General features: G+C 38.5%; 2 protein-coding genes and 1 long non-coding RNA gene across 47 annotated transcripts in view; 2 read left to right on the top strand and 1 right to left on the bottom strand.

Moving 5' to 3' along the window:
• Positions 1 to 786: 786 nt before the first annotated feature.
• JPT2 (Jupiter microtubule associated homolog 2) lies at positions 787 to 16,052 on the top strand. 4 transcript variants are annotated; one of them, XM_007499361.2, is made up of 5 exons: positions 787 to 971; positions 7,407 to 7,555; positions 10,561 to 10,703; positions 12,202 to 12,250; positions 12,978 to 16,052. In XM_007499361.2, exons 1-5 carry the CDS (start codon positions 928 to 930, stop codon positions 13,166 to 13,168), a joined length of 576 nt encoding a protein of 191 aa, XP_007499423.1. In that variant the 5' UTR covers positions 787 to 927; the 3' UTR covers positions 13,169 to 16,052. The 4 variants fall into 4 exon arrangements, with proteins under 4 accessions (XP_007499423.1, XP_007499421.1, XP_007499422.1 ...); XM_007499359.3 differs by having other exon boundaries at positions 12,202 to 12,291; XM_007499360.3 differs by lacking the exon at positions 787 to 971 and adding an exon at positions 1,264 to 1,331 and having other exon boundaries at positions 12,202 to 12,291.
• On the bottom strand, positions 8,595 to 12,941 carry LOC107649631 (uncharacterized). The gene is made up of 3 exons (XR_001623598.2): positions 12,846 to 12,941; positions 11,830 to 11,977; positions 8,595 to 8,691 (listed from the first exon to the last, which is right to left on the bottom strand). It is a non-coding gene; the product is annotated as an uncharacterized LOC107649631 (long non-coding RNA).
• Positions 16,053 to 22,765: 6,713 nt separating the features above from the next.
• MAPK8IP3 (mitogen-activated protein kinase 8 interacting protein 3) overlaps positions 22,766 to 27,322 on the top strand; it is an 88,930-nt gene continuing 84,373 nt past the window's right edge. For 27 of the 42 annotated variants that reach the window (XM_056805645.1, XM_056805641.1, XM_056805634.1 and 24 more), the window contains exon 1: positions 22,766 to 23,263. In XM_056805645.1, coding sequence (XP_056661623.1) covers positions 22,946 to 23,263 — 318 coding nt within the window. In that variant the 5' untranslated portion in view covers positions 22,766 to 22,945. The remainder of the gene's footprint in view (positions 23,264 to 27,322) is intronic. The other 15 variants (XM_056805644.1, XM_056805640.1, XM_003341718.4 and 12 more) reach the window with 1 other exon arrangement.

Genomic DNA, 27,322 nt, shown 5'->3' with positions numbered 1-27,322 from the left:
CTCGTTTTTTTTTTACAGAGTGGGAAACTGAAGTAATTAGAAGTTAAGTGACTTGCCCAGGGGACACACAGCAACTGAAGCAGGATTTGAACAGTCGTCTTTATGATTCTAGGTCCAGCACTCTGTGTACTTTTGTCATCCCCCTTGCCTTGCATCTCCCCTTGATTTTGTAAAACATAAAACATTCTTGTCCTTTGACCAAGTTACCAAGCACAGATACTGGTTTTTTATCGCATTTATGGTGTGTATTCATTTGTGTAAAATTTACATATAAATGCCTATATAGAAATTAAATCCTTAAAATGTTTTTATTTAACAGAAAGATATGAACATTTTCTTCCCAGTTAACCGCTTTTCTTCTTATTCTAGTTGCATTGGTTTTGTTTATGCAAAAGAAGAGCTTACATTCCAACTTGCAGATTTGTACGTGTAAAACTCATATACAGGGTTCTGGGAGAAAAATGGGGGCAGGAAGGCCTTCCCCATAATTATGGTGCTGTGTCTTGAAACTGATAACCAAGATTCCTAAGAGATGGAGTTGAGGAGGCAATGATGGAGAAGGCTGGAACCTAAACAGGACAACTACGAACTGGCTCCGGAGAGCAAAAGCTCGCCTTCCCCCAATCCTTCCTGAATAGGGGCGGAGAGAGGGAGAAGGGGATGTTAAAGATTCCCTCTTGGCTGGGGGCGGGGAGACGGGGGCGGGACGAGGGGCAGGCCCCCGAGCTACGACGGACTGGCTCTGAGGCTCTGATTGGCGGCCGCGGTACCCAATAGGCGAGCGGCAAGCGGCCCCTGTGCCTGTTGAGGGGGGTGGTGGGAGCGGGAACAGTGCTGCTCCGCTTGCGGTGCCGGAGGACTGCTGCTGCCGCTACGGCTCCCACCACCGTTACCACTGCCGCAGCCGCAGCCGCAGCCGCTCCCGACATGTTCCAGGGGCTAGAGAACGAAGGCGGCAAGTCAAATTCCAGGTGCGACGGGCAGCGGGCCGGGCCACCGGAGAGATCTAGCCCAGCCGAGGCGGCGCCCGTCCGGCCACCCACTCGGCCCCGGGCCACGTTGAGAAAGGAAACGAGGGAGGCGGGGCTGGAGGTCTCTGGGTGAAGGAGGCCGAGTACGGGGGGTTTGGGAGGAGGGCGGGCCCTCACGTGGTCTGAAGCCGGGGACCCTGGGGCGTCCGGGGGTGAGAACAATTGGGGGCGGGGGTGGGGGTTGGGGAACAATTGGAGTGAGGACAGCAGGGGAAGTGGGGGGAGGGGAAAGCGGGATGTGGAGGGAGAATGAAGGGAAGGGGCCGAATTTGGGGCTACGCTGGGGAGGAAACCGGTGAGGTGGGTACCAGGGGGTGTGGCAGTAGAAGTGTGAGTGGCCGATGTAAAGAGCCGCATCTAAACGGGGAGGGGCGAGGGTTGTGGGGAAGGGGAGGAACTATCCCGGGGATTTGGAGCAGGTAGAGTGAACACTGAGCTTTCTGAGAAGACTGGATCGGGGAGAGAGCCAACCAATGTCGGGGGTCTTTTTGGAGTTACTAAGCTGTGGGTATCCACCTACTGCCCTTTTGTAACATGTACTTTGTTCAGAGGCGAAGGAATGGGGTCTTGCTATTTGAAATGGTGTCCTACTCTTGAGAACAGGTTTGTAAGCTCTTTACACTTCGGTACCCGTTTCCACTTCCTGTTTCCCACTTTTCTCCTGCGGAGCTGCTTTGGTAAAGAGGTTGTTCTAGGTGTAAAGGACCTTTACACTAGGGTTTCTTAGCCCCTTTTGATGTCATGGACCCCTTTGGCAGTCTGTAGAACCCTTCCCCAAATAACACTACAATAAAATGCATAGGGCTACAAAGGAAAATTATTATATTTACGGACTTTTTTTTTTAATTACTGTGACCCACGGTTAAAAATAACTGCCTCACACTCTTGATTGTATGCTCCAAAGATTAGTTTCATTCTTTTCTCGTGGAAGTCGGCCTTGGATGACGTCCCAGGTGACCTTTGGCTCATTCGTTTTAGGGTACAGTTGTGGTGGATCTCTTAGGATCATCTTAGAAATGTTGGCATTTTTAAACTGCTGGGCCTGGGTTTCCTTGTATTTAATTGAATTTCATGCTAAAGGTAGGTATATAGGCAATGTGACCTAATGAATAGGATGTTGAATGTGACATGTCTAGCAAGGCATGCATATATATATAATCCTGAGATCAATTTCATTGTGCTCCAGAAAAGTGTTGTTTAAACATTTCCATGTTATATAAATGAAAAGCTCAAGGTAAAGATGAACTAAAAGAATCTCTGTTGAGACCAGAAAATTTCCCCAAATGGAACATTCAGCTGAATATGCAGGGCTGTGGAAGTTGTGGTGGAAGAGGGGGAAGAGTTGTGGTGCCAGGAGTCTTGGAAACAATGGCAATGTTTGTGTACTAGCAGAGCTTAGGTGGCTAATGACTAAGATCATATTTCTCTTTTGTAGTTTTATGTATGTGATGTGTGCACATTTGTATAATAAGCACTTTGGTTAACTTTGCAAGATGCTATTAAGTATATAAATATTATTTGTTAAACTTTGTCTTACTCAATTCTCTTTTCTTGAATGCATGGGAGATGCCCTTATCAGAGAAGTCCCATCATCTTGATTTTTCTCTTTTTTTAAAAATCTCTAAAGTGCTATTTGATAAGTTTTGGAGATAAATTAGGTTTCAGTTGGTATTTTTCAAAAATTCATCTGTAACTTAGTGGCCAAACTTGTTTCATAAATTTACAATTATTCCAGTTAAACCTGGTTGAAAATATTCCTGATTTTGTGTCTCCATTGTACAGAGATGATCTTCATTGCCCTATAGCATAGTACATCAAAGTAGTATATTTCACGTTTCTGTTGCTTTGTTTTATTTTGCTTTGCAAAAGGAAAATATCCTTTAATAATTGTAGGAGGAAAACTAGGATTTCTCTGCAGTTTTATATTTAGATATAAGAAAAGTGCCCCTCCCAAGTTGCGATCAGTTCTGAGTGTTGATGGCACTTTGGGCATTTTTGTAGACACTTGAGACTTTGAAGTGAATCACATTTTTCTTCCTTTAGGCACTTCCCTCTTAATTTTCATTAACACTGGCTTCTCGTCCTTTGTTTTTTCTAAAGGATTAATATTACTTAAAGGGATTCTGAAAAAAAATTTTGAGTGACATAATGCTATAGCCATTATTATTAATCAAATCTTTTTGAAAGCCATAAAATGTTTGTAAAGAATTTGATTTGGGCCAGGTTTCTTGTTGCTACTTTACCAACCCCAAGAGGATAACACAATTTTCAATTTATACCCCAACTTAAAGTTTTCTCCCAAATGTTGGAAGAGCCTAGTGGAATGACAGGTATTGGTTTTTTAAAAGGAAGAAAACTCATAACTATATTTGGATCTTTTGCTCTCATTTAAAATGCATTATTTTATTTTAAAATAAATGCTAACTATTCAACTTAGAAATATAAATTTTGTTATGTATAGTTTTAAGTTATGTAAGAGTGAAAACAATAAGTTTTTTAAGTTTTTACATGAATCCAGATAGCTTCTTAGCCCATGATGATTCTTCATCACCTTTTATGCATAGTGCCAGTCGGTCATCTGATAGTATATCAGGCAGGATTAAGAACCTGAAAAGTTAAAAGATCCATTGCTATGGATTTTATATTTTTATTTACATTTCTACCAGCTCCAGGATCTGATTTGAAAACCAGAATTATCTGCTTTTACTAGGTTTCATGAATTCAGTAATTTTATACTTGTAGAACTTAAGTTATTGGTACTTATTTTGCTCATTTAAATTGACTTCTTTTACTTTCTAGGCTTTAGGAATTGACCAAAGATTTTTGAAGCTCAGGATATTTAGGTTAATAATCTGTAGCTGAAATATTCTTTTAGTTGTCATCTTTCAGCATTCATTTTTTTTACTCAATTACTTTTTCTTTGATGTTATTTTACAAGCCCATTTTAAAGATGTCTTTCTATTCCATTAAAATCATCCATATAAAACTATTACTAGACTTAGTAGCTGATTTGTAAATTGACATTTCCTCTCCTTTAAAATTTCTTGTTCTCATTTCATGAAGTAATTAAACATTTCTCTGAATGGTGTTTTTTCCTTATTTTTTAAATGCTGGAAAAGTAAAGTATGCTATTGTCATTTATCCTTGGGAGAAGTGTATATAATAATAACAGCTTCAATATAGAACTTATTAGCTTTTACATATATTATTTCATTCACTTAACATCTTTGTAAAGGAATCAGGGGATGCTACTATACAACCATAAACTGAGATTCATACAAGTTAAGTAACTTGACCAGTCATTCAGTCAATAAGCATTTAAGTACCTACTCCATGCTAGACACTGTGTGAAATATTAGAGACCAAGAAAGCCAAAAAACAGCCCTTGGCCTTATATTCTTATGGGAAGATAATATGTAAATGGCTATGTACAAGTTATATATAGCATAAATAGGAAGCAGTCAATAGAGGGAAATGAAGATGTCACAGTATATGACTATAAACTTGTCCTTTTCTGGTTTGTTTAGAGGAAGCATTTCTTGAAGTAGTAATACAATTTCAATGATTTTCAATAAGAGGAGAGAGATGACAGAGGTGATAAGTTATTCCTGCAGTCAACAATTTTGAGGAAGAGCTAAAGGAAGCTTTAGAGGATTGGGCTGGGGGGCGGGGGATGGGAAGAAAAATATAGAAACAAATATTGTGCATATATATCATATAAACATACTTTAATATATACATGAAATTATGTATTTTCATATATAGTATAGAATAATGAAGTCACTAAACATCACCAGAGAGCTTTCAATCCAAGCATAATATAAACTGAATTATATGTGAAAGGCAATGGGGAACAACTAGAGTTGATGAACAAGTCAGATGATCCACATAATGGGCAATAATGTTGACTTTAAACCCTGATTTTGAGAATTGCTTGAAAAAGAGAAAACTTAAAGTTAATCTATTAGAAGATTGCAGTAACTCTGACATGAGATGAAAGTTCCTGAATACTTAATTGTTTATAGAAATTAATAAGAAATCTTAGGTTCTAGAAGACGTATAAACTTAATTGTTAATTTTACAATTGATTTCAAATTCACCAAGCCCAAACCTTGATACTCTATATGTAGTGAAATGGTGTCAAATTCAGTTTAGCTTGATGAATTTAAATCCTTTTCTTTTAAAAAAAGAACTGTTGTCTGGGCCTAGGAATGTTAAACTCAATGCAACTAGCCAAGCAAACTGCATAAAGTCTATAGTTAAAACTAGAACTGTAGTGACTTACAAATGAATGATGGGTTCAAAATTACTTATCCACCAAAGTACTTTGAATCTTATAAGCCTTTTTATAACAGGAAATAAAACTAAAAATTTCCCCATCTTATTCCCCTTTCCAATCTCTATGCCCCCAACATATCCTACAGAAAATGATAAAACTGCTTCATTGTAAACTTCAACTTATGTTCTTGTCTGTTCTTTTACTCAAGCAGTCGGGGATACATTGGCATCATATCAAAAACCCTGGCACTACCAGCTGTTGTCCTTGGCTTCTATAGTGTTTACTGACTGACCCATATGTATTGTCAAGTTGTGGTGTCTGGCAACCTTATCTCTTTGCCATGAAATGAGTTGAGGATATTGTGTATCCTTGTTCTACAGCTGATCCGAGAAACTACCCTTTTTTCCTCTGAAGTACAAGTCATTAGCTTCCTTTCTGGTGTTTTATAAACAAAAAACATATTAAGAGGGAAAAAATGTGGAATATACTCATTCACTTTGTTGTTACCTCTGCGGCTAGACTGCTAGGAAAAAAAAAAACTTGCAGTGACCTAGTTCCTTAAACTTACCGATAAATGTGAAACAAGACCTATATTTTAATTTTACCCTTATGAAAATATGTTCTAATAACATGTGATGGTTTTAAAACCAACATTTACAATGACATTATGGAAAGAGCACTAGATTTGTGAGTCAGAGGAACAAGGCTTAAATTTTGACTCTGCTTATTAACTGGATAATCTTCTGTACTTAAGTCAGCAACCATATAAAAAGGACAGAAACAAGCTCCTACCCTCAAGAAATGATGGGAGTAGACACTTTGTAATATCTAGGTAAAGAGGAACATTCAGGATGGTGGTGGTGGTAGTAGAACTTGTCCTTCATACTTGAAGAGGACCAAAATGACATCAGTGGTGATATCTTTTGATTCAAGCATAAATTGGATTTAAGTGAGACAGAGTTGTACACAGCCATCAGCCTCTTTCTTCCAGAGTCATTAAAGCCCAATGACAAAAGTCTTAAGACATCTGTTGATGGGCTTCATATGGCCATTGAAACAATTTTTTTTAATTTGTTGGGGGAAGTCTTCACATACCATGGGGAAACACCTCACTAATTCACCAATGGGTTTGAGACCAGTTGGTTACCCTCAACCTGGCTTAGCCCACCTGCTGTGAAAGTTTGCCAGGATGTGGCTGCTGTACATGCTATAGCTTCTTGGAGCCATAGGTGAGAACTAAGTGGCAGATGAATACGAAAGGAGAAAGCTCTGAAAAAGGCTCAGCAAGCTCTCACACCAGAGGTGTACTGATCTTCCTCAACACCCCATTTACCCTAACATTCAAGATAATATACAGCACAGAAGAGAGCATCTGAAAGAAGAAAGCATAGTAGGCAAGGAGAGTTGGGATGTAGAATGAGTTTTGAAGGAAGTCAGGAAAAGAGCATTCCAGGTATGAGATGCTATTGTAACGGCAAGGAAAATGAGAAATGGAATGTTGTGCTTGAAAAACTTTAATAAGACCCAAGTAATGGAATCAGAGATTTTGGAGGAGTCAGGTTTAAGAAGACGAAAAACAGAAAGGAATCGGTTACAAAGAGCTTTAATCCTGGAGGTTGTAAGGAGCCATTGGAGTTCTTTGAGTAGGTGCTGGGTGATATGATGAAAACTGTTTTCCAAAAATCACCTTGTCAGCTAAAATAGATAGAGAGGGGAAGAGTCTTGAGGTAGGAAGACCAGATAGAAAACTTATTACTGTAGTCCAGGAGAGGTGATGGTCTATATGAGTAGAAAGAAGGAGACACATATCAGGGAAGTTGAGAGTAGAAATGACCAAATCTGGCAATGATTGGATATATGGAGTGAGTGAGAAGAAGGAATAAAGGTCAGTAACACTGATTTTGTAGACCTAGATGATTAGGTGCACATTGCTGACCCTCAAAAGTAATAGGGAAATTGGAAATAGGAGGGGAAGTTTTTGGAGAAAAGGTAATGAGTTCTGCCTGCTACATTCATTTAAGATCCAAAATGATAGAACACTAAACTTCTGGATAAGGGTAGAGCTTTACAGTAGCATGTTTCTTTCTTGTACACAGGGGAATGAAACCTCCTGGAGGAGATTCAAGCAATCTCTTTGGAACTCCAGAAGAAGTTAATCCTTCAAATAGGCCAAATAGAATGGCATCTAATATTTTTGGAGCATCCAAGGAGCCTCAGAATACACCTAAAAGGTCAAATCCTCCAGGTAAGAAATTTTTGTTTCATCTCCCATCATCCCATTTTCCCTGGCTACTCCTGTTTTCACTGATTTCCTTGGTAACATTTTTTTTTATTCTTTTAAAATTTGGTCTTCAAGGGGGCAGCTGAGTGGCTCAGTGGATTGAGAGTCAGGCCTGGAGATGGGAGGTCCTAGGTTCAAACCTGACCTCAGTCATTTCCCAGCTGTGTGACCCTGGGCAAGTCACTTAACCACCCCCCCCCCCCCCCCCCCATTGCCTAGCCCTTACCACTCTTCTGCCTTGGAGCCAATAAGGGTTTTTAAAATAAAATAAAATAAAATTTGGTCTTCTGACATATGGGACAGATCTTTTGTTTTTCAGGTTATTCAAAAGAAAATTTTAATTTTGCTTCTTATCCCTTTTGGCATGGGAATATCTGGAAATTAGAATGACCCTACTTTTACAGATTTGAGAGATAGGGCTGTGGAAATGACTTGGATAGTTACAGCATGCCAAGTAGTACCAGTATTAGAACCTCCTCTAAAACTTGAGTCTAGACTCTTTGAAAACATGAAATTAAAGATTTCAGTGGATCCATAGTAGTTTTGGAAAATAGAAAAGTTTTGAAAAGGAAATATTTGTTCTGCTATGGCTTCTTGAATAATCAGTGATGATTTTTGTAGAGATTTAGTAGTATCAGGACTGGCCTTAAACTGTTTAATGAAAGATCACAGAATAATACATTTCTTTGAAGCCTGAAACAAAATTTCAACCACTTAAAGGTGAATGTACCCAGCTCACTTAACACTGATTTAATGGGATTATTGTTAGATATATTCCCTGGAGACTGAGTTGCTTTGCAGGGTACAGCAGCTAACAGTCATTGTGACACAAGAGTCAATAAAAAACAAATCTTTTGATACAGAAAGCAGGATTCTGTATCTCAACAGTAGAGCTTCAACTTCCTGGCATGGGGAAAAAAAATGAATGTAAGAATCATTTTGCCTAGGAATTGAAAAGCTTTTGGTTTTGTTCATATATGAAAATTTTAGTTATAGTCAGGGATCATCTTTGCAAATTTATTAGTTTTTAAAGTCTCCATTTAAATTTTATTCTTCAGATTTCCCTTTGATAGTCACTTCTGGAAAAATGCCAAATCTACCTTAAAAAAAAAAAGATGACAGAGACTTAGCCACAACTCCTTCAAGATATTAAAGATGCAAAAAATCCCCTTAACTTTGGGACTATCGTCTTATCTCTCTTACTCCTGTTTTATACTACCCCCCTTCTATAATACATTACCTAAATGCTCACACACAGAGAAAATGCTTCCAATTTTACCACAATGTGAGGAATCTTAGGGCACAAAGTGTAAAGAATGGCAAATTATAGCTACAGTCTAGTTTTGGGAAACTTAATGTAATTTTTTTCCTGATTTTTTTTCCCCCCATTTCATTTCCAAACTAGGTAGACTTGTTCTCTGAGGAAAAGAGTTCCTTTGTGGCTAATGGAAAGTATGGACTCCCTGGAATTCAGACTAAATTCTACAACAGACATTTCCTGGTTTTCCTTAGCTAGTTCTTCCCTTGTTTCCATACCCAGAAATTTCTTTTAGTCTTTTCTCTTTTCTGTATTCCTGTCCATAACTTTCTCCCAACCTGATAAATTCTATTTTTACTTTGTTTTTTTTTCCTTTATGAGATCAGAATGATAAACTTAACTAGCATAAATTTACATTTTTATAGCATGTTCACATGAGAATGATTGTTTATCTTTTGGATCATTTGGTTTATCAAGGAAGAGGTTTTGGCCTTATTTTTTTCTTCCTCTTCAAGTGCTATTTTCTGTTTACTGTCACAATTACTTCTCAGCAACATACTCTGGCACAAAGAAGTAATTTCTCAGATGATTACAGGCTCCCAATTACCTCTAGAATTAAGTACAAATTACTTTGTTTAACATTTGAAGCCTGAATTCCATTTACTGTTTCACTTCTATTATACATTGCTCCCATTTGTGCCCTTTACAGTCTGGCCAAATATGTCTTTTTGCTGTTCCTTGGGCATAAGACTCCATCTTTGTACTTTAGCACAGGCTGTTTTCCTTAACTAGAATGCACTCACCCTTCACCTTCTAGACTTGTAGTTTGATATTAGACCCCTTAGGCCCATTCTTATTCCAGTTCAGAAGTCTTTTATGTGGATTTTTTTTTAATTATCCTGCCACTTTGCTGATGTTAATTATTTCAACTAATTTTTTAGTTGATTCTTTAAGATTCTCTTAAAGTATACTAGTATATTATCTGCAAGGAGAGATAGTTTAGTTTCCTCATTACTTGTACCAGTTCTTTTGATTTCTTTTTCTTTTCTTATTGCTATAGCTAACATTTCTAGTATAGTATTGTATAGTAGTGGTGATCATGGGCATCCTTGATTTACTCCTGAGTTTCCTAGCTGATTAATAAGGGCCTGACTGTCTGGTGGACTGCCGGGCTGCCTGGGCTGCCTGGCTACCTTCAAGGCTGTAATGGAGCACAGGATACCTATATGCAACCTTGTTGCTGGCTTCCTGGGACAAAGCTTGCTATTGACTTGCCGGGACACTGGTTATGCTGGATTGCTCTCCCCTGTTACTTCAATGAAATACTCCTTTCCTGCCAACCTAAGTTGTCTTCGGCTGGAAGATTGTTTCACCCTGTCCTTTTGTTGGTTTTGCTGCTCCAGAAATAATTTTTGAGGCATTTAAAAATAATTGTTTGGATGTGAATTAATCTGGAAAGGTAGTAATGGAAAGAACATCAAACTGAGTCATGAATTCTGGATGTGTCTCGGTTTCCAGTGCTACAAACTGTGGCCTTGTCTCTTTGAGCCCCAATTTCCTCTTCAAATTATAAACCACCATTATCTTGTGATCTCTGAAACTGGAATAATAGCAGTGTTACTCTGCCTCAAAAACTAGTTTTGAGTAAAGCACTTTGTAACTATAAAACACCATTTAAATATGAGCTGTTCTTATGTGATTAATTCTACAGGAGGCAAAGAAAGTGGTATCTTTGAAGAGCCTTCTCCTGTGCAGGCTCGGTATCGTTTGAATCCCCCTGGTGGGAAGGCCAGTGACATCTTTGGGTCTCCAATCACCATTACTGCGCCCATAGCACACCCAAACAAGCCCAAGGTATGGATTTCTTGCATTCAGGTAGCTGGGGCTGGAGCCAAATAAAAAATAAGAGTTTCTTCCAGCAGATTCATTAAGGGGTTCTTAGGCCTGGAGGATTGAGCTACTAGGAACCAACAAGTTTAATATTTTCCTAGATGCAGCTATCAGTTACATAGAAAGATGTGCATCTTCCATCATTAGTCATCTGTCCTTTGACAACAAAGAATCTTGAAAAGAATGAGTCTCTAAAAAAGTAGTCTTGGTAGAATCTTAACTTTGACCATTGAGGATATGACCTTCAATATATGATCAGTCCTTTAGTTCTAACTATAGTCAGAAAGGTCATATTAAATTAACATATACATTGAATTTGTAGTAGAAAAAGTCATTTCTGAAAACCTAAAAGTGAAGCATCTTTTTCTTTTCAACAGCCCCAAAGCCTAAGAATTCCTTCTCTGCTCTTTTTATTATATCTATTTCTTTCTTTCTTTTTTTAAACCTATACCTTCCATCTTGGAATCAATACTATGTATTGGTTCCAAGGCAGAAGAGTGGTAAAGACTAGGCAATGGGGGTTAAGTGACTTGCCCAGGGTCACACAGCTAGGAAGTGGCTGAGGCCAGATTTGAACCTAGGACCTCCGGTCTCTAGGCTTAACTCTCAATCCACTGAGCTACCCAGCTGCCCCCTATTATATCTCTTTCTTAACAAAAGGTCAGCCTGACTCCTGGTTATCTGAAATAGAAGTAATATGACCCAGATATTTTTACTATTATACTCTTAAGCTAAGCCCATTCCCCATTAAGTTGCTAATAGCGATGTGTCCTTTTGCCTCAGTATTTTACACTGAGAGATCATCTTGAAGATTTAGACTATGAAAATGACTTTTGCCTTTGAAGACGCTGACCAAATCTATGTATGACCTTCCTTTAGGGAGAGCCCAAGTTGTTGAGGTTAGTGATAGCTTTGCTTAAGTCCCACAGCCTGTGATAAATTGACTTAGACTTTCTTTTGTGTTTTTTTTTCTGTTGTTCCAGTTTGTCTGTGATGAATAGGGCAACTAGAACTCTGAGACAATCTTGTAGAATCCTAGAGAAAATCCTTGCTATCAACAAATTACTTTGCTTAGGACATTTCTACATACCTTATCTAGCCAATAATGGATATCCTGAGTGCCCAGAGCAACAGGCTCCCTGCTATTTCCTAAAGTTGATTGGCAGCCCAAAGATAGTCTCTGACAGAATAGAATGGCACTTACAGGAAGGAGCTGGGTAAGCATTTCAGATAATACACTGTAATGGAAGAAAAAAATTTGAGTTAGCGTAGCTCAGATGCAAAGATACCTGCTGATGAGCTTCACTAGTTTTGCCACTCTTTACGGCTCAGTAAAGGGTAAAGCAGATTGGTAAGACTGTGTAACAAACAGAAGCATAATAAATAGTTCATGCTTGGCTGTGAAGAAAAAGACTGTGTCCTTGGACAAAATCTTGACATGACTCTACTTGCCTTATTGCAGGATCATATTGTCTTATATGAAGGTGAGGACACAAAATTGCAACTTGGAGGTGAGAAGATAATTTCTATTCCCTCTCTGTTCTTTAAAAAGGTATATTTATACTGTATTTTCTAGTATTTAGGTTCCGTGTTTTTATATTATTATTGTTATTGTTGCCTTATCAATCTGTTGCCATCATACCAGAAGAGAGAAATCTTAGCCAAAAATACTAGGATTGGCCTGTTAGATTATACATAAGGATGCTATTTGGACTGATGAGCTGGTCTTACTGTTGTACTTAAAACACCTTCACTCTGCTATAGATGACTCAAGGTTTATGCCTTGAACATGAGAGAAACCATTCCTCTGTTTCTACCAGATCATTAGGCTCAAAGAAGTGGTGTTTAGAGTAGAGAACTATTATAAGCAAGATTTTATCAAGTGCCTTTAATCCGAAAATCACCTCGATAGTTAAATGTTTGCAATAGTACTTAGGGAAACATCTCTTTAAACTGAGTTCCTTAAATAAACTTCTTGGTTATTCTAGTTCATCTATTCCTTAGAGATGAATAAGATTCCTGAAAAGTACTTTGAGCAGCTCCAAAAAGAAAAATGTAGTAGCCCAAGATCAGTATTGGGGCAAACCTACTGCTATCATGACTTACTTTTTCCTCTTATCTTCCCCTTTGTGCCACGCCTCTTAGAAATTCTTACTTTCATTGGAGGCAAGTCTGAATTCTTGAATTCTGTACATAAGTGACTCACTATGTTAATGACATTGTGACCTCATTACACAGCTACAGAGAATACACAATCTTCAAGAGAAGAAACTGATGAAAAATGTGACCAAGGAAAGGAGGAACAAGTCAAGGAAACTGAATCTAAAATCAAGATTGACAACCATGAGCCCAGGCTGGGCCCCAGGCCTCGATCACACAACAAAGTCCTCAACCCCCCAGGTGGAAAATCCAGCATCACTTTCTACTAAAGAAAACTAATACCAGTATCTTCAGACTAGAAATTCTTCTCTTAGGGTGTCAAGGTTTATAATAGTCTATTTAGTACAAGTTGGGGTGGGAGGGGAAGGGAGGGGCTGATCATTTATGTGAAGATTTTCATGTAGCTCATTGCTCGCACTTGTCTTCTAGAAACAGCTAGGGCTATATAGGACCAGGGACACTGAACTTTTCAGGGAACTAAGAAAATAAGGGAGCAATAAGAAATTCCCCAGGTTCACATCTAAGAATTAATTCAAAAATGAGAGAATCTTTGATAGAGTAAAAGAAGATGGGGAGGTTCGAATCTTCATAAATACTAGGAACATAAATGTTTTTGGTGGTACATCTAGGGATGGTCCTGCAGCAATAGCCATTGATGGTGTCACTAAGAGACTAGAAAACCCATGTAAATGATGTGTTAGACAACTTCAAGGAATGTTCCCCCTCCCTTGTCTGGTAAAGGGATACAACTTGTGTTTCAAATGGGTAATGGGTGATTTGACTCACAGACTACTTAAACTAGAGAATGATGATCCAGAGCCTTTAACTTTTATTGGGAACACTACTAATTTCTGAGAAAACGGGTGTTGAATCTATTTGTGTCCTTTTTTAAGTTTGCCTCCATGATGCATAGTTCTACAGACATCTTATGAGTCTTTTTGTCCTCTTTCCCACAAAAACCAGGGAAAGAATCACTAAGCTATACCTTGACAGGGATATTGGGCTTGTTTGACCTCTGCAAGTGCTTATCAGTCAAGCCAATTTTCTCCTTTTCCCTTGTTTGTAGACCTTTTCTTAATGGCAGATTTTTGCACCCAGATCTTGCAGGTGCAACTATAACTTCTGTAATCTAGAAGCCTTTGGTCTAATCTTAGATAAAAATACCTGCCTTATGCAAGAGAATAAGTTGGATCTCTTATTACTGATTTTTAAAGTGAATAATTTATCCCTGCTGTTCTCATAAGCCTTAAAGCTTTTGACTGCCTCTGCAGTTCACCAATGATGTGAACTCTATTACTTTCATAAACCACAATTCTTTTGTAAGTGGGGGGGCCTTCCAGTCTTTTTTAAAGGCCTCATTAACCTATCTAATTTTTTCTTTACATTTTGGTTATTCATATTTTTCTAAGACATTTTTTTACTATGATCAGTTGATGGGGGAGGAGAGAAAATCACTGAGAACCTTTAGTTTTTCAAAATAAACATTTTGGACAAATATTTAAAGAGCCATTTTTAATCCTGTTCAAATAGCCTCACAAACTGCTAATAATTTGAACCACTTATGACATCTTTTTAAAAAAGTAAATTACATAGCTATACTAAAGACTAAACAGTTAAAAATCCCTTGTATTTTAGTGATTACTCATTTGAAAGAATTTCTGCAGTCTCCTGTTCAACGAAACTGGAAGCATTAGATCTGGATATTAACTACATTGATAGCATTGAAATCAAGTGTATAAAATGAATTTTTCAAGTGGAAATAATGGGCTGCCATTTTCTTAGAACTATTGTAATTACATTTAATTATAGAATCATATCCCTTTGATCCATTTAGGAAAATGCTCCTCAGTCAGACTAAATAACACAATGTTTTACAATTCCTTTACTTCTTACATTTTGGAACATTTGTTATTACCATGTAAGTAGAGCAGGTGAGGTTTTATGATGGTGTGTTTCATGATGTATATGAATACCTGTAAGAAGAGCATCAAATGTTGGAAATATTATTCTACTTAGAATATTTAGCAAACTGACATCTTTTATGATTATGCACTCATTGCCCTCAATATTTAGGTGGCTGTAGGAAATTGCTGCAAAACAGTTTTTACTTGGCAAATTGCAGGGAACTAGCATATGAAATTAATTAGCCAAAGATTTTTACCTCTTTAAGATTCCCTGATGATTTTGGAGATTGCTTTATAGCCAAGATAATCTTGCTGTTTCCTATAAGCTTATAAAGTACAGACAATATCCAATTTAACCAAATGGGTTTGTGTTCTAAGAGACTGGAAGTCTTGTTTAAAACCAGGAAGTCATTTTTAGTAGAAATAATGTTGTAAATGGTGATTAAATTCTTAACCTAAATCACAGAAATCTACTTAATCCAGAATAGAGCTGAATTGTGGAACCTAATCACCATTTATAAAAATGTGTCTATGGAAAAAAAAAATTTGGATGCTAGTTTAGGGTGGCAAAAACATAATCTTTCTCAGCCATATCCCTAGCAATAGTGATTCTCCTTTCCCATCTGAATTCCAAAATTCTAAGCCTCTAATGATGATTTCCAGAGCAAGAAATCCAGCAGAATGAGGTGGTAAATGATAGGGATGGAGTTTCCATTAAGAGAAAATTAGTAGTAGTCAGAAGTGTTGTTCTAAATACCCGCAGTAGAATAATATTTTCCCTTCCCTCCTAACTTCCTTGTCTCTTGCTGTATCTTCTTGCTGTAAAACCTGGAACTGGTGTAGAGGAGCTCTGGAAGGGAGAGGAATGAAAAGTAGCTCACAAGAATGAAATTGGTTAGCAAGACAGTGTTCCTGCATCTGTACTCATTTGTATGTAAAGTGGAGGTATACATGTCTGGCTGACTGTATATGTTTGTTGGGACTGCTTGTATTTGGAAGATCCAAAGACTCTTGGCATCCTACTCAGTCACTTCTAAAATGCATTAAGAAATTGATCTTGTATTTTTTTATTATGCCTTAAAACTTGTTTTTTAAATGCAGTTGGTGCCAACATTTTTTCTAAAACTATGTCAAGAAACTTTGCGCTTATATTTCACAGTGTAATTTTGATGGGACATTTTCTTACTTTTGCAGGGCAGAAATGAGAATAACAGTTGCATTAAATCTGGCGATCATGTAGCCAAAATTGGTTTTCGTGTTTTCCTTGCTGTGTCCTTCAAAATTCCTAAATTGAACCCTTCTATTTTCTGATAAAATGGGGATTAACATTTTCAACTTGCTAGCTGTTGCTTATTTTTCTCTTAAAGGGAATGGTTCATTTTTACCTTATTCCACAAACTTTGTATTTATTAAACATCTTAACTCTTGAATAGGATGAGCATCTAGTGTTATTTCAACTGGTATTTTTGGTTAGTTACAAATTATTTCCCATATTCATCTTTACTTTGAGTGTATTTTATTATGCCATTTAATTTCTTAGTAAGAGACACTTACTAATACACTTGAGTGTATTAAATTTGCCTGTGTGCTTATTGTGAAAAGTATTTAGTCTGGGATAGCATATTTATGGAATAGTTATGGTGCTAAGTATGGTCCTCAGCCACTTGAGAACTTAGAGAAAGAGTACATTCCTTTCTTCTTTGCACATTAACTATCTATATATAGTTCTTAGGTATAGATTAGTGAGGTGGCTTAGTGTATAGAGAGCTAGGCCTTGTCAGGAGAATTTCTGTATACAAATACACTTTGTAGCTGTGTGACCATGGACAAGTCACTTAACCCAAGTGCCTAGCCCTTATTGCTCTTCTGTCTTGGAACCAATCAGTACTCAGTATTGATTCTCAGATAGGAGGTAAGGGGTTTTTGTTTTAATTCTTAGATATATATTAAGCAATCAATATGATGGAGATTTTAGGCCCCTTTATGAAGAGAATGAGGATGTTACACATCACTCAGATCTTCTGAGGATGTTATACATCACTCAAGTCTCCTAGCCTGAGAATGGTAGCATAAGCTAATAATTAAGTTCATTATTATGCAATTGTTCATGAAAACCTAAGTCTCTTTAACTCCAGTCTGTGCTTTCTACCATATTGTGTTTTTCCATACTACTTGGTGGCCACTAGTGGCTTAATGGATAGAGCCCTGGAACCTGGAACCTGGAACCTGGAACCAGGAAGACTTACGTTCATATCCAGTTTTAGAAATTTTCTAGATATGACCTGGGGCTAGTCATCTAATTTGTTTGCCTCAGTTCCCATAGCTGTCACCTATCTCCCAAGGTTGTCATGAGAATCAAATTAAATATTGTTTTTGGAAAAAAGTGCTTAGCACATTGCTGAAGATAATAGTAGGTGCTATGTAGATGTTTATTTCTTTTTCTTCTCTCTTATGATCCCCAAGTGCCACTGCTATTTGATGTCAATAGACCCTTCAACTGGAAAGTATTTATAGATTGTAGTTGCAGCTCTGCCACTAACTCAGGTTGTGAACTAGAGCAAGTTGAACCGCTGGGAGAATGGGAACTACTGGTATGCTCCCGTTTTTACAGTTGAGGAAACAGGTAGAAAGAAGTTGAGACTTACCCGAAGTTATATATCTAGTAAGTGCCAGAGGTGAATTTTGAATACATGCCTTCAGTGACTCAAGTCAAATCCTCTCCTACACAAAACTAGCAATACCTAGATTCAGAGGAATTCATGGAGACTACATATTGCATAATTAGGTAGCAAATAACAAAAATCAAAGGATGATTACTTGCTCTAATTATTGTGCTTTGTTCAAGTATACAATGATTCATTTAAAGTATACAGTGATTCATAGGGTGTGACTTGTATCTAGGCCTATTATTTTTGTTATAATGCTGAATTAGGCAAAATTTAAATGAAACATCTCCCTATTTTTTCATGTCCTTCCAATTTTTACCTCATGCTTCTTATTGAGCCCAGATATCATTCTTTGCTTAATACTACTGAAATACACTATTAATGAAGTATGACTTATTTTATGTGTAACATCAAAATGATACTTAATACCACTGAATATAAAATTCTGCTCAATAAGAGTTGAATTTTGTGTTGAGAAAAGGCAGATAGCAGTAAATGTGGGTATTTATTGGTTCCCACCCTCCTTGGCACCTAAAGTATCTTAGACTGTTAACAGGAATCACATGTCAAAGTGAGCATTTGATTTCCCCTCGGGAATTAATTTTCTAAATCTAGTTTTCTGAATTATTAAATTATATTTCACAATTGGATTTTTGTGCAGTATAGCTATTTTTTTGAGACTTGTCTTCTAATTAGTCCTCAATCTCACAGACATTACTATTTCTATCACTGATCAGCTCAAGTGAATTGTGTGTATACACTATGATCTTGCTAATATTCTTGTTTAAATATAAAATAAACAGTAGCAGTTGCATATCTACATTTGGGGAACTGGGTATCAACATTGATGATTAAAGCTTGAAATAACTATGTTCTGTGCCTTTGCAGCATATTCCTAAGGGGCTATCATCAATCAACAAGTATTCATTTTCATATTGTGACCAGGCTTGGTGCTACATACTGGAGATAAAAGTCCAAAGGAATAAACAGTCCTTAAATTAAAGTACCTGAATTTCCACTCCTCTCAGAAAATTTTCAGAGGAGAAGGGCAAGGATGAGCTATGGTAGTAAGGTATAAAAAGGTGTAAAAAATAGTGTACAGTGGTATCTTAGTAAAGTTTACTTTCTCTTACCCCATTAGTATCAAACACAAGGTTTTCAACACTCCCAAGTGAGGGCCAAGCAGATTAAAATGCAATTATGAAATAATTAACAAAAAATATATAATAAAGCAAAGATAACGTTACTTTAAAAAATACCTTACCTTACATCCTAGAATCAATTCTAAGTATTGGTTCCAAAGCAAAAGAGCCCTATGGGCTAGGCAAGTGACTTCTTCAGTGTTACACAGTGAGGAAGTGTCTGAAGTCAAATTTGAACCCAAGACTTCCTGTCTCTAGGCCTGGCTCAATCCACCAAACCACTGAACTGCTCCAATAACATTTTAAAAATCAAGCCCCAATTAGTGGACCTTCTCCCCCCTTTCTATTTGAGTTTGACACCAGTGCCATACACCACACCCATCTCCAGTATGCTAAAGATGGAAATACTAAAACTATATCATTCTTTTCTTATTTTGTCTAAATCCTCCATGCAGCAAAAAAAAGTTTAGGAAATATAAACCCATATTTATTCACCAGCAAGTGTGTTTTGCAAAATACATTACACCAAGAGTTCAATTCTTGGTCTAATTTTTCATTCTCTCCATGATTGTTTTATATTGTCAGGCATGGTACTGATCACTGGGGCAACAAGTAAAAGGAAAGAAACAAAGTCAAAAGTATCCCAATTTCCACTCTTATTAGAAAAGTGGAGGGGGGGGGTAGTAGTGAGCTACAGCTATGGTAGTAAAGTTTTAAAGTTTTATAGTGACATCTTTACAGTCTTCCTTAGTAAACTCATTTATTCCCACAAGTATCCATCAACAAAAGCATACTATATACCACACTCTTTTTAGTTCTGAAGCGTGAAACAATTCCTGTTCTCAAGGAATGAACATTTATTGTGGTAAAAACCTGTACATGTAAAATATACAAAGAATAAATACAGGGATGTTAGGGCAAGAAGGCACTAGCCTGAGGGTCCGGAAAGGCTGCTGGTACTAGGTAGTGTTTGAGGTAGTAGTAGGTAGTATAGTGTTTGAGATGTGTCTTGGTTAAGAGGGTTCTGAGACAAAAGTGAGAAGGGAGTGCATTTTTGATATGGGGTACAAGTAGTCCAAGGCATAAAGAAGTTGAGTACTATGTTTGAGAAACAGCAGTTTGGTTGGGCTATAAAAGGCTAGAAGGGCAGCAGATAGACGCCTGGTTGTGAAGGACTTTTAAAAAAGGAATTTTTTTTGCTAAAGACAATAGAAAGCCACTAGAGTTTGATTAGGATAATTGATGTGGTTTGGGCTGTGCTCTAGGAAAATCACTTTGTCAGTTAAAAAATATTAAGTGCTTACTATTTACCCCAGGCACTGTGCTAAAGACAAGTTATGAAAAGGACAAAAGAAAAAGCTAATCCCTTGTACCTGCTCCCAAGGAGCTCACTGTCTAAAAGGGGTTGAGGGGGATGACAACATGCAAACAACTATGTTCAAACAAGATATATATATTGGGGATATTCAACAGAAGGTGCTAGTGATATTAAAAGGGATCAGGAATGGCTTCTTGTAGGAGATGGGATTTTAACTGGGACTTTAAGGAGGACAGATGATAAGGATGGAAGAGGTAGAACATTCCAGAGAAAATGTCCAGAGTCAGGAGATGGAGTGTCTGATTTAAGGAATGGTGGGGAGGCCACTGTCACTGGATCATAAAGTATTCTGGGGGAGTGAGGAGAAAAACAAGGTATGGTAATATTGGAAAAGGAGGCCATATGATGAAGGGGCTTTGCCAAACATTTCTATGTTTGATGCTGTAGTTGATTGGAGCTACTGGAGTTTATTGAATAGGAGGACATGGTCAGATGTAAGCTGAATCCGGGATGGACTGGAGTTGGGAGAGATGAGGTAGGATGACCAGCCTAGAGGATATTGCCAATTAGTCCCACAAATGAGTTAAGGAGGGGGCCACTAAGGTGGTGGAGGTGTCAGGAAGGTGTGCAAGATACTGAAAATGTATAATCAAGAAGACAGTTGATTGGATGTGGGGAGTAAGAGAAAGGAGTTGAGATTAACACCTAGGTTGTAAGCCTCTGGATGACTGGAAGTTTTGTTAATCACTTGTTAATAAGTTCAAATAAATTAGCGACTTCCCCAGGAGTTCACCTCAGTATGGAGTCTTCAAGATATGTACCAGGTTTAGTTAGAAAAATGGAGTGGGGGATGGAGGAGAAATACCCAGGCTCAGGCAGATAATTGTTTGGGGGGGGGGGTACAGGATAAAAGTTTCCATTTTTCCAAACAGGGGACTGATGACGACAGCATGGTAGAATGGATTGTTACTCCTCCTCCACAGGCCCAGTCACAAGACAGTAATACTGTCCCTAAGGCAGGTAACAATAATCCACATCCCTTCTAAAAGATTTCATCTGGACTCCACATGAGTCATAATTTTTTTTTATTATCTTCCTGTTTTCTGAGTAGTTATTGTGTGTGTTGTTTTTCCAGTTTTGCTTTTTCCAGTCAGCATCAGTTAATGTAAATCTCTTCACATGTTTCTCTAAATTCTACATATTCATCAGTTCTTATAGTTCAGTAATTCGCTGTTATATTCTTATGTGACTCAGTTTGTTTAGCCATTCTCCAATTGGTGATCACCTATTCATTTCTGGGCTTTTTGCTATGAAAAAAGCACTGCTATGAACATTCTGACATATGAAGCTTTTATTTCTGCCACTTTACCTTAAATTGTGTGCCCAGTATTATGGCCTGTATATGAATCAAAAGGACTTGAAAGTAATTTGAGTAACTTTTCTTGCATAATTACAGAAATTTCCAGAAGAGGTGTACCATTAACAGTTCCACTCTCAGTATATTATTGTGCCTGTCTTCCCACTGCCTTTATAACAGCTATTTGTCTTTGAAAACTTAATGAGTGAGGCCTTTTTATTTGCCTTTCCTTTACTAGTGACTTGGAGCATTTTTTCCTTAAGTTGTTGGTTTGTAGTTCTTTTGAAAATTTTTGTCTTTTCTGAGATCTATCCCTGTTTGGTTATGAAATCTCACCTAATTATAGATTTGAAAGGTACTTCCAGTCTCTCATTATCTCTTGGTGACCTCATCAGCTTCCAGGGGTTTAATTATGTCCTCAATATAGATGGCTTCCAAATTTACCTGTCCAACCCTAGTCTCCTGAGTTCCAATACTGCATTGCTAGCTGCCGGTTAAACATTTTAACTACATGTGCTGTAGGTATTTCAAACTAAACTTACCTAAAATAGAACTTATATTCTCTAAAAAACAAACAAACAAACAAACAAATCACACTTCTTCCTAGCTGTCCTGGATAGACACATCCACCCATCCATCCACTCAATCTGATTTGAAACCTTGGTGTTATCCTCAACTCTTTCCTTCATCCCAGAGAGCTAAGAGTTGCCAAGTCTAATTGATTCTACCTCCAAAACACTTCTCGAACCTGTCCCAGTAATTTAATTCTCATGACTACTAGCTTAGTTGAGGCATTTATTACCTGTTATCTGAACTATTGCGAGAGCCTCCAAATTGGCCTCTTTCCCTGTCCGTTTCGCTCTTTTTTCAAAAAAACAATCTTCCAAACAGCATTCCTAAATGGTCAGCACAGGTCTGACCAAGTCCCTCCCTCCCCAATAAACGTCCGTAGCTTCCTACTACCTTTAAGATCAAATGCAAATTCCTGATTGGCACGTAAAGACCCCTTCTCTACTTGCAGCCTTTCTTATTCTCTACTCTCCGTCCCTCTTCTCTGCACCTTTAATAAACTGTTGAACTGTAAACCTAAATACATTGCGCACTCTCTTCCCTTTCTATCTCTGCGGTCTCTTGTTCCCTGCCACTGTCCTTTCTCCTGTGTCTGTCCCTCTGCCGTCCCTCTCTCCCCTCACCCACCAGTCTGTAGCTCTCTCATGGATTCTGTGGTCTGGAGAGTGATCCTGAGTCAGTGAATGCGAATAACGTTTCCAATGCGGCAAGAAGGGAGGCGGACCTCCCGAGAAGAACTCAGGCTCATCCACTAGAGAACTGCGCCCCGAAGCAGCAACAGTACACACGCTTCCCTTTCCCTCACGACTTCGGCTCCCCCTAGCGAAGATGCGTAAGCACATCCGTAGGCGGTTGCCTGGGAGACGCTCGTTTCCCCTTTCTCTCCGGGCCGACGGGGGCTTCCGGGAGGTGTGGGGTGGGACTTCCTGTAGGTGAATGACGGGCAGAGCCGCGGAGGTGACAGGCAGAGCAGCGGCTGCAGCGGCCTTGGGGAAGCGGGGGAGCTGGGAGCGCACAGCCGGAGAGCAACCCAGCTAGGCCCGGCCGGGAAGGCATCAGGCCGCGCTGGCGGCGGCAGCGGTAGCCACGATGATGGAGATCCAGATGGACGAGGGCGGCGGGGTGGTGGTGTACCAGGACGACTACTGCTCCGGCTCGGTGATGTCGGAGCGTGTGTCTGGCCTGGCTGGCTCCATCTACCGCGAGTTCGAGCGGCTCATCAGCTGCTACGACGAGGAGGTGGTGAAGGAGCTGATGCCGCTGGTGGTGAACGTGCTCGAGAACCTGGACTCCGTGCTCAGCGAGAACCAGGAGCACGAGGTGGAGCTCGAGCTGCTGCGCGAGGACAACGAGCAGCTGCTCACCCAGTACGAGCGGGAGAAGGCGCTGCGCAAGCAGGCCGAAGAGGTAGGTAGCGAGCTGGGCTGAGGGCAGGCCCGAACCGAACGGGCCTGGCCCGAGTGGGGCGCGGAGGTGCAGGCTGGGTGTATCTCCGCCCCGCCCTGCTCCGCCCCGCCCCGGAAACCCTGCCTCTGACCCCGGGGCTGGCCTGGGTCCCTGCGGGCCTGCCTTCTCTACCCACCTCTGGGCCAGGCATCCCTGCAGGCCTATCCCTCCATCCTATTTCATTTCCAATAACTCCACTCACCCCGCTTACCCCTCCCCCCCCAACCTCGGGGAGTTCCTGCAGCCTTCTCTTCTTTCCCACGGCCACACCCACAGGGGGAGGCAGCCCTTCTTTGGGTATCCCTGGACGATAGACTCCCTGTGACTAGTCAGGTCTACAGGAACGTCCCCTGCACTTAGCCCATTCCCTCCAGGAATACCCAAGGTCACACACATTTTAGTGGCAGCTGCTTGATGGCCCAGGATACCTAAATATAACCGTCGTCATTAAATTAAACTAAATATGCTTCTTTTCTCCGCATAAATCAGATCCTGACTTTGAGATCTTTGGGTTGTTTTTTTGTATGATCATATTGATGCCAAGATCCCTGATTACTTCCCTTGAACAACCTCTAACCGCTGCAGTCATCAACCTTCCCCCTAAATATATCCTCTTTGCAGTATGAAGTTGTCTTTGGGAGAGGCTTCTTTCCCTTGTGCCCTCTTGTCCAGGATTTTTATGTCTTTGTGCAGAGGAATCAGTTGGTAATTGCTTTTAACGTGTAACGAAAGCCAAAAGCTCACAAGTTTCTGTCACATCCATTAGATAAAACTGCTCTTGTGTTCTGTGTATATAATGTTATGGCTGTGTTCTTTCCTTGATGGTATCTTGCCCTATAAGTTACTACTTTGGCCAGGTTGCCAGTATTTATAGAAGAACCTGGAAAACTCCAGTGGGCTTAGAGAAGGCAGAATTATGATTTTGTGATCTAGAAATAATTTTACTCTGTAACTTGGAAAATTGCATGTGAACCAATCCAAACAGAAAGGCAAGGATCAGGAAGAAAACGATGCTTTCTATAGAATGTCAATACTCTTACCCTGCTTATTTACCTAAAATAAGGTTCTTTATCAAACTGTAATAAATAGTTTTCCTTAAACTAGTGCAAACTCCTTTATGATGCATTTTGTTCTCCATGTTCTTATTTGTCCACATGATCATCCAGATTTAAAGCAAAAATGAGAAAAAGACCTTGTGAATTTCTTACATCTTAGCTAGGATGTAATCCCACTGATATTTAAGGACTGTTTTGATAACCGGGACCATAAAATAATTCTCTGAACGAATTTAATGTTTATCATAATGATAAGTTTTTTCATCTTTCAGTCAAGCAGGTATTCCTTAGTTGATGGTAATACCTTTGTTTCTCAAAAGGTAATACCTTTGTTTCTCAAAATTGATGTTCATCATCAGACCTAATGGCAATAGCTGATAAAACATAGAGCTTATTATTTACAAGTAGAGATGCTAAAGATTATGCAAAGATTATAAAATGTGAGAGCTGAAAGGGACCTTAGATCATCTAGTCAATTTTTTTCATTTAACAGAGAGGGAAGGGAACACCTCAAAAGTTTGTGACTAGCCCAAGATTACACTAAGCCAGGACTAGAATAGAACCTTAGTCTTTCGATTCCAAGTCCGGACATTTGTCTTATATCATAATACCCCTGGTCCTGTGTTTGAGAGACTATTGTGTCAAAAACTTATGTTTGTATCTTGATTCTTTTAATGCTTTATAATTTAAACCATTGTTTTCCAAAATATTGCCAGATGCCCTTAATATTTTACCACCCCCTCATAAAAAAGAAATTATTCATTAAAAAATATAATAAAAGAAATTTCCAAATTTTCAGGATAAGAATTAAGAGAAAGGGAATAAACAACCTACCATGCTATATTATGTAGCACACTATACTCAGCATTTATAAACATATTGTTTGATCCTCACAATAACTCTATGAAGTAGGTAATATTATAATCCTTATTTAAAATTGAGGAAACTGAGGCAGATAGAGGCAAAGTCATTTGCCTAGGGCCATACAGCTAGCTAGTAAGTGTGTGGAATTGTATTTGAACTCAAGTCTTCCTGACTCTAGGCCCAGAGCTCTCTGTACCACTGACACCTCCTGAATTTTTTTTGTGGAACTTTCCAATAAATAGACTGGGCAATCTTTCACAAAATATCTTAATTCTTTTGGGGGTGGGGAGTGGGGTCAACACCAAAAAGTTCTCTTAGCTAGATCCGCAACTCTTCTAAAACCTAGGCTCTTACCTGGGATTCCAAAAGGTCAAGTGACTTGCCTGGTGTTACAGTCAGACAATGGAGCAGCTGAACTTGGAATTAGAGAGATCTAGGTTCAAATGCAGCTTCAGACACTTAACTGTGTGACCTTGGATGAGTAAGTCATTTAACATCTTTCTATTTCCTCATCTGTAAAAAGGGGATAATAATAGCATCTAGCCCTCCAGGGTGATTATGGTCATATTTGTAAAGCACTAGCAAACCTTAAAGTGATATATATATATATAAATACCGATGATGATGATGATGATGATGATGATGATGATGATGATGATGATGATGATGATGATGATGATGATGATGGGGTGTCATCCTGAATTTCTGAAGCAGAGCCCAACTCTGAACCCCCTATTCCTAGCTACCTCTGATGTAATTTATATGCAAACAAATTTGGCTTTTTTGTTCTTTTAATGATTTCCCAGCCCTATGCCCAAATTGCTGCTTAAGTTTAACTATTGCCCTTGGGGAAATTCTTGTGGGGATCAAGGTTTAAGATGACCAGCCACCTTAGTATGGAGAAAAGTTTAAAGGAGAAAAATTTTTGCTATTAGCAAAATCTTAGATTTTATAGCTTAGTTTAGTTGTACCTGATTAATGTAAACATTTATTAGTTCTGTTGCATCTATTAAGAGAAAATTGGGCTTTTTTTTTTTTTTAAGAAAGAATATTCTATTGCCCTTGTCGGGTAAACTATCCCATTTAATCTAGGCAGGGAATTATCCTAATATGCCTGATGCAACACAAAAGAGAAGGTTAAAGTTAATATAATTTTTATGTTGCTGAACATCTCCTCAGACTTATGCTGTGACAGCACCCTCTCCCAACTAGAGTGCTCAACAAGGCTTAGTCAGAGATGGGTAACTTGAGCTGCCTGCAGCATGTTCCTGAGCTGGGAAGATCCAGGTTTTTCAGACCTAAGCATTGAATAGTATGAGCAAACAGCCCTATTTTCTAGCTTCCACCTTTAGTAAGTACAGTTAAAGGAGTTCAGAGATTGATCTGCCAATTAAGGGATGGTTAGTAAGAAGTTTGTGGCCTTTAAGTGGACTGTTTGCACTCTGGCCATATCCTCCATTTTTTATTTCTCTAAACTGAGAATGGTTATAACTGAAAGGCAATAATACAAAGGCTTCACAAATTCATATTGTCTTTGTATGAATTTGGGAAATTTTTCTTTTCTCTTTCCATGTCAAAAACACTAATTTCTGAACTGTTTGGATTTCTATGTGTATAAATGGTACAATTTCCCCTTTTGCCATTTCTTACATTGAGAATTTTTTTAATTGCCTATTTTGGGATGAAGCCATTGAGATGTGGTGAATAGAGCTTTTGCCCTTTGTCTTTTCATATTAGCACTCTAGTTGTGCTACAATCATCAGGAGTATAAAAAAGTAGATTCCCTCAGAAAACTAAAACAGAAGGATACAGACACACATCATTAGTGCACAGACAAGACCTTTTTTCCCCCTAAAAAGTAAACAAATTTTGTTTTTTAAAATATTAATATAGGCATATGAATTCTTGTACTCATTCAGGTATTTTACTGCCTTTATAATAAGGAAAGTTGTAATTCTTATTGCTTAAATTTCAGTTTATTAAGTATTTGATGCTTAGAGTCTACATACAGATGATCCAATCTATTTGCATTAAAAAATTATACAAGTAATGATAACATTTTTATAGTTTACATAGCCCATTTACTTATTAATTTTTAATT

This window comes from Monodelphis domestica, chromosome 7, assembly GCF_027887165.1.
Source record: "Monodelphis domestica isolate mMonDom1 chromosome 7, mMonDom1.pri, whole genome shotgun sequence".
Taxonomy (NCBI): Eukaryota; Metazoa; Chordata; class Mammalia; order Didelphimorphia; family Didelphidae; genus Monodelphis; species Monodelphis domestica.
The sequence above is the reverse complement of the archived record's forward strand: the minus strand, read 5'-3'. Positions and strand labels throughout refer to the sequence as shown.

Coding starts and splice junctions, on each gene's coding strand:
- JPT2 (XM_007499359.3), top strand. CDS start 928: ATGTTCCAGGGGCTAGAGAACGAAGGCGGCAAGTCAAATTCCAG. Junction 972..7,406: donor GGCGGCAAGTCAAATTCCAG/GTGCGACGGGCA, acceptor TCTTGTACACAG/GGGAATGAAACCTCCTGGAG. Junction 12,292..12,977: donor CCTCTCTGTTCTTTAAAAAG/GTATATTTATAC, acceptor CTCATTACACAG/CTACAGAGAATACACAATCT.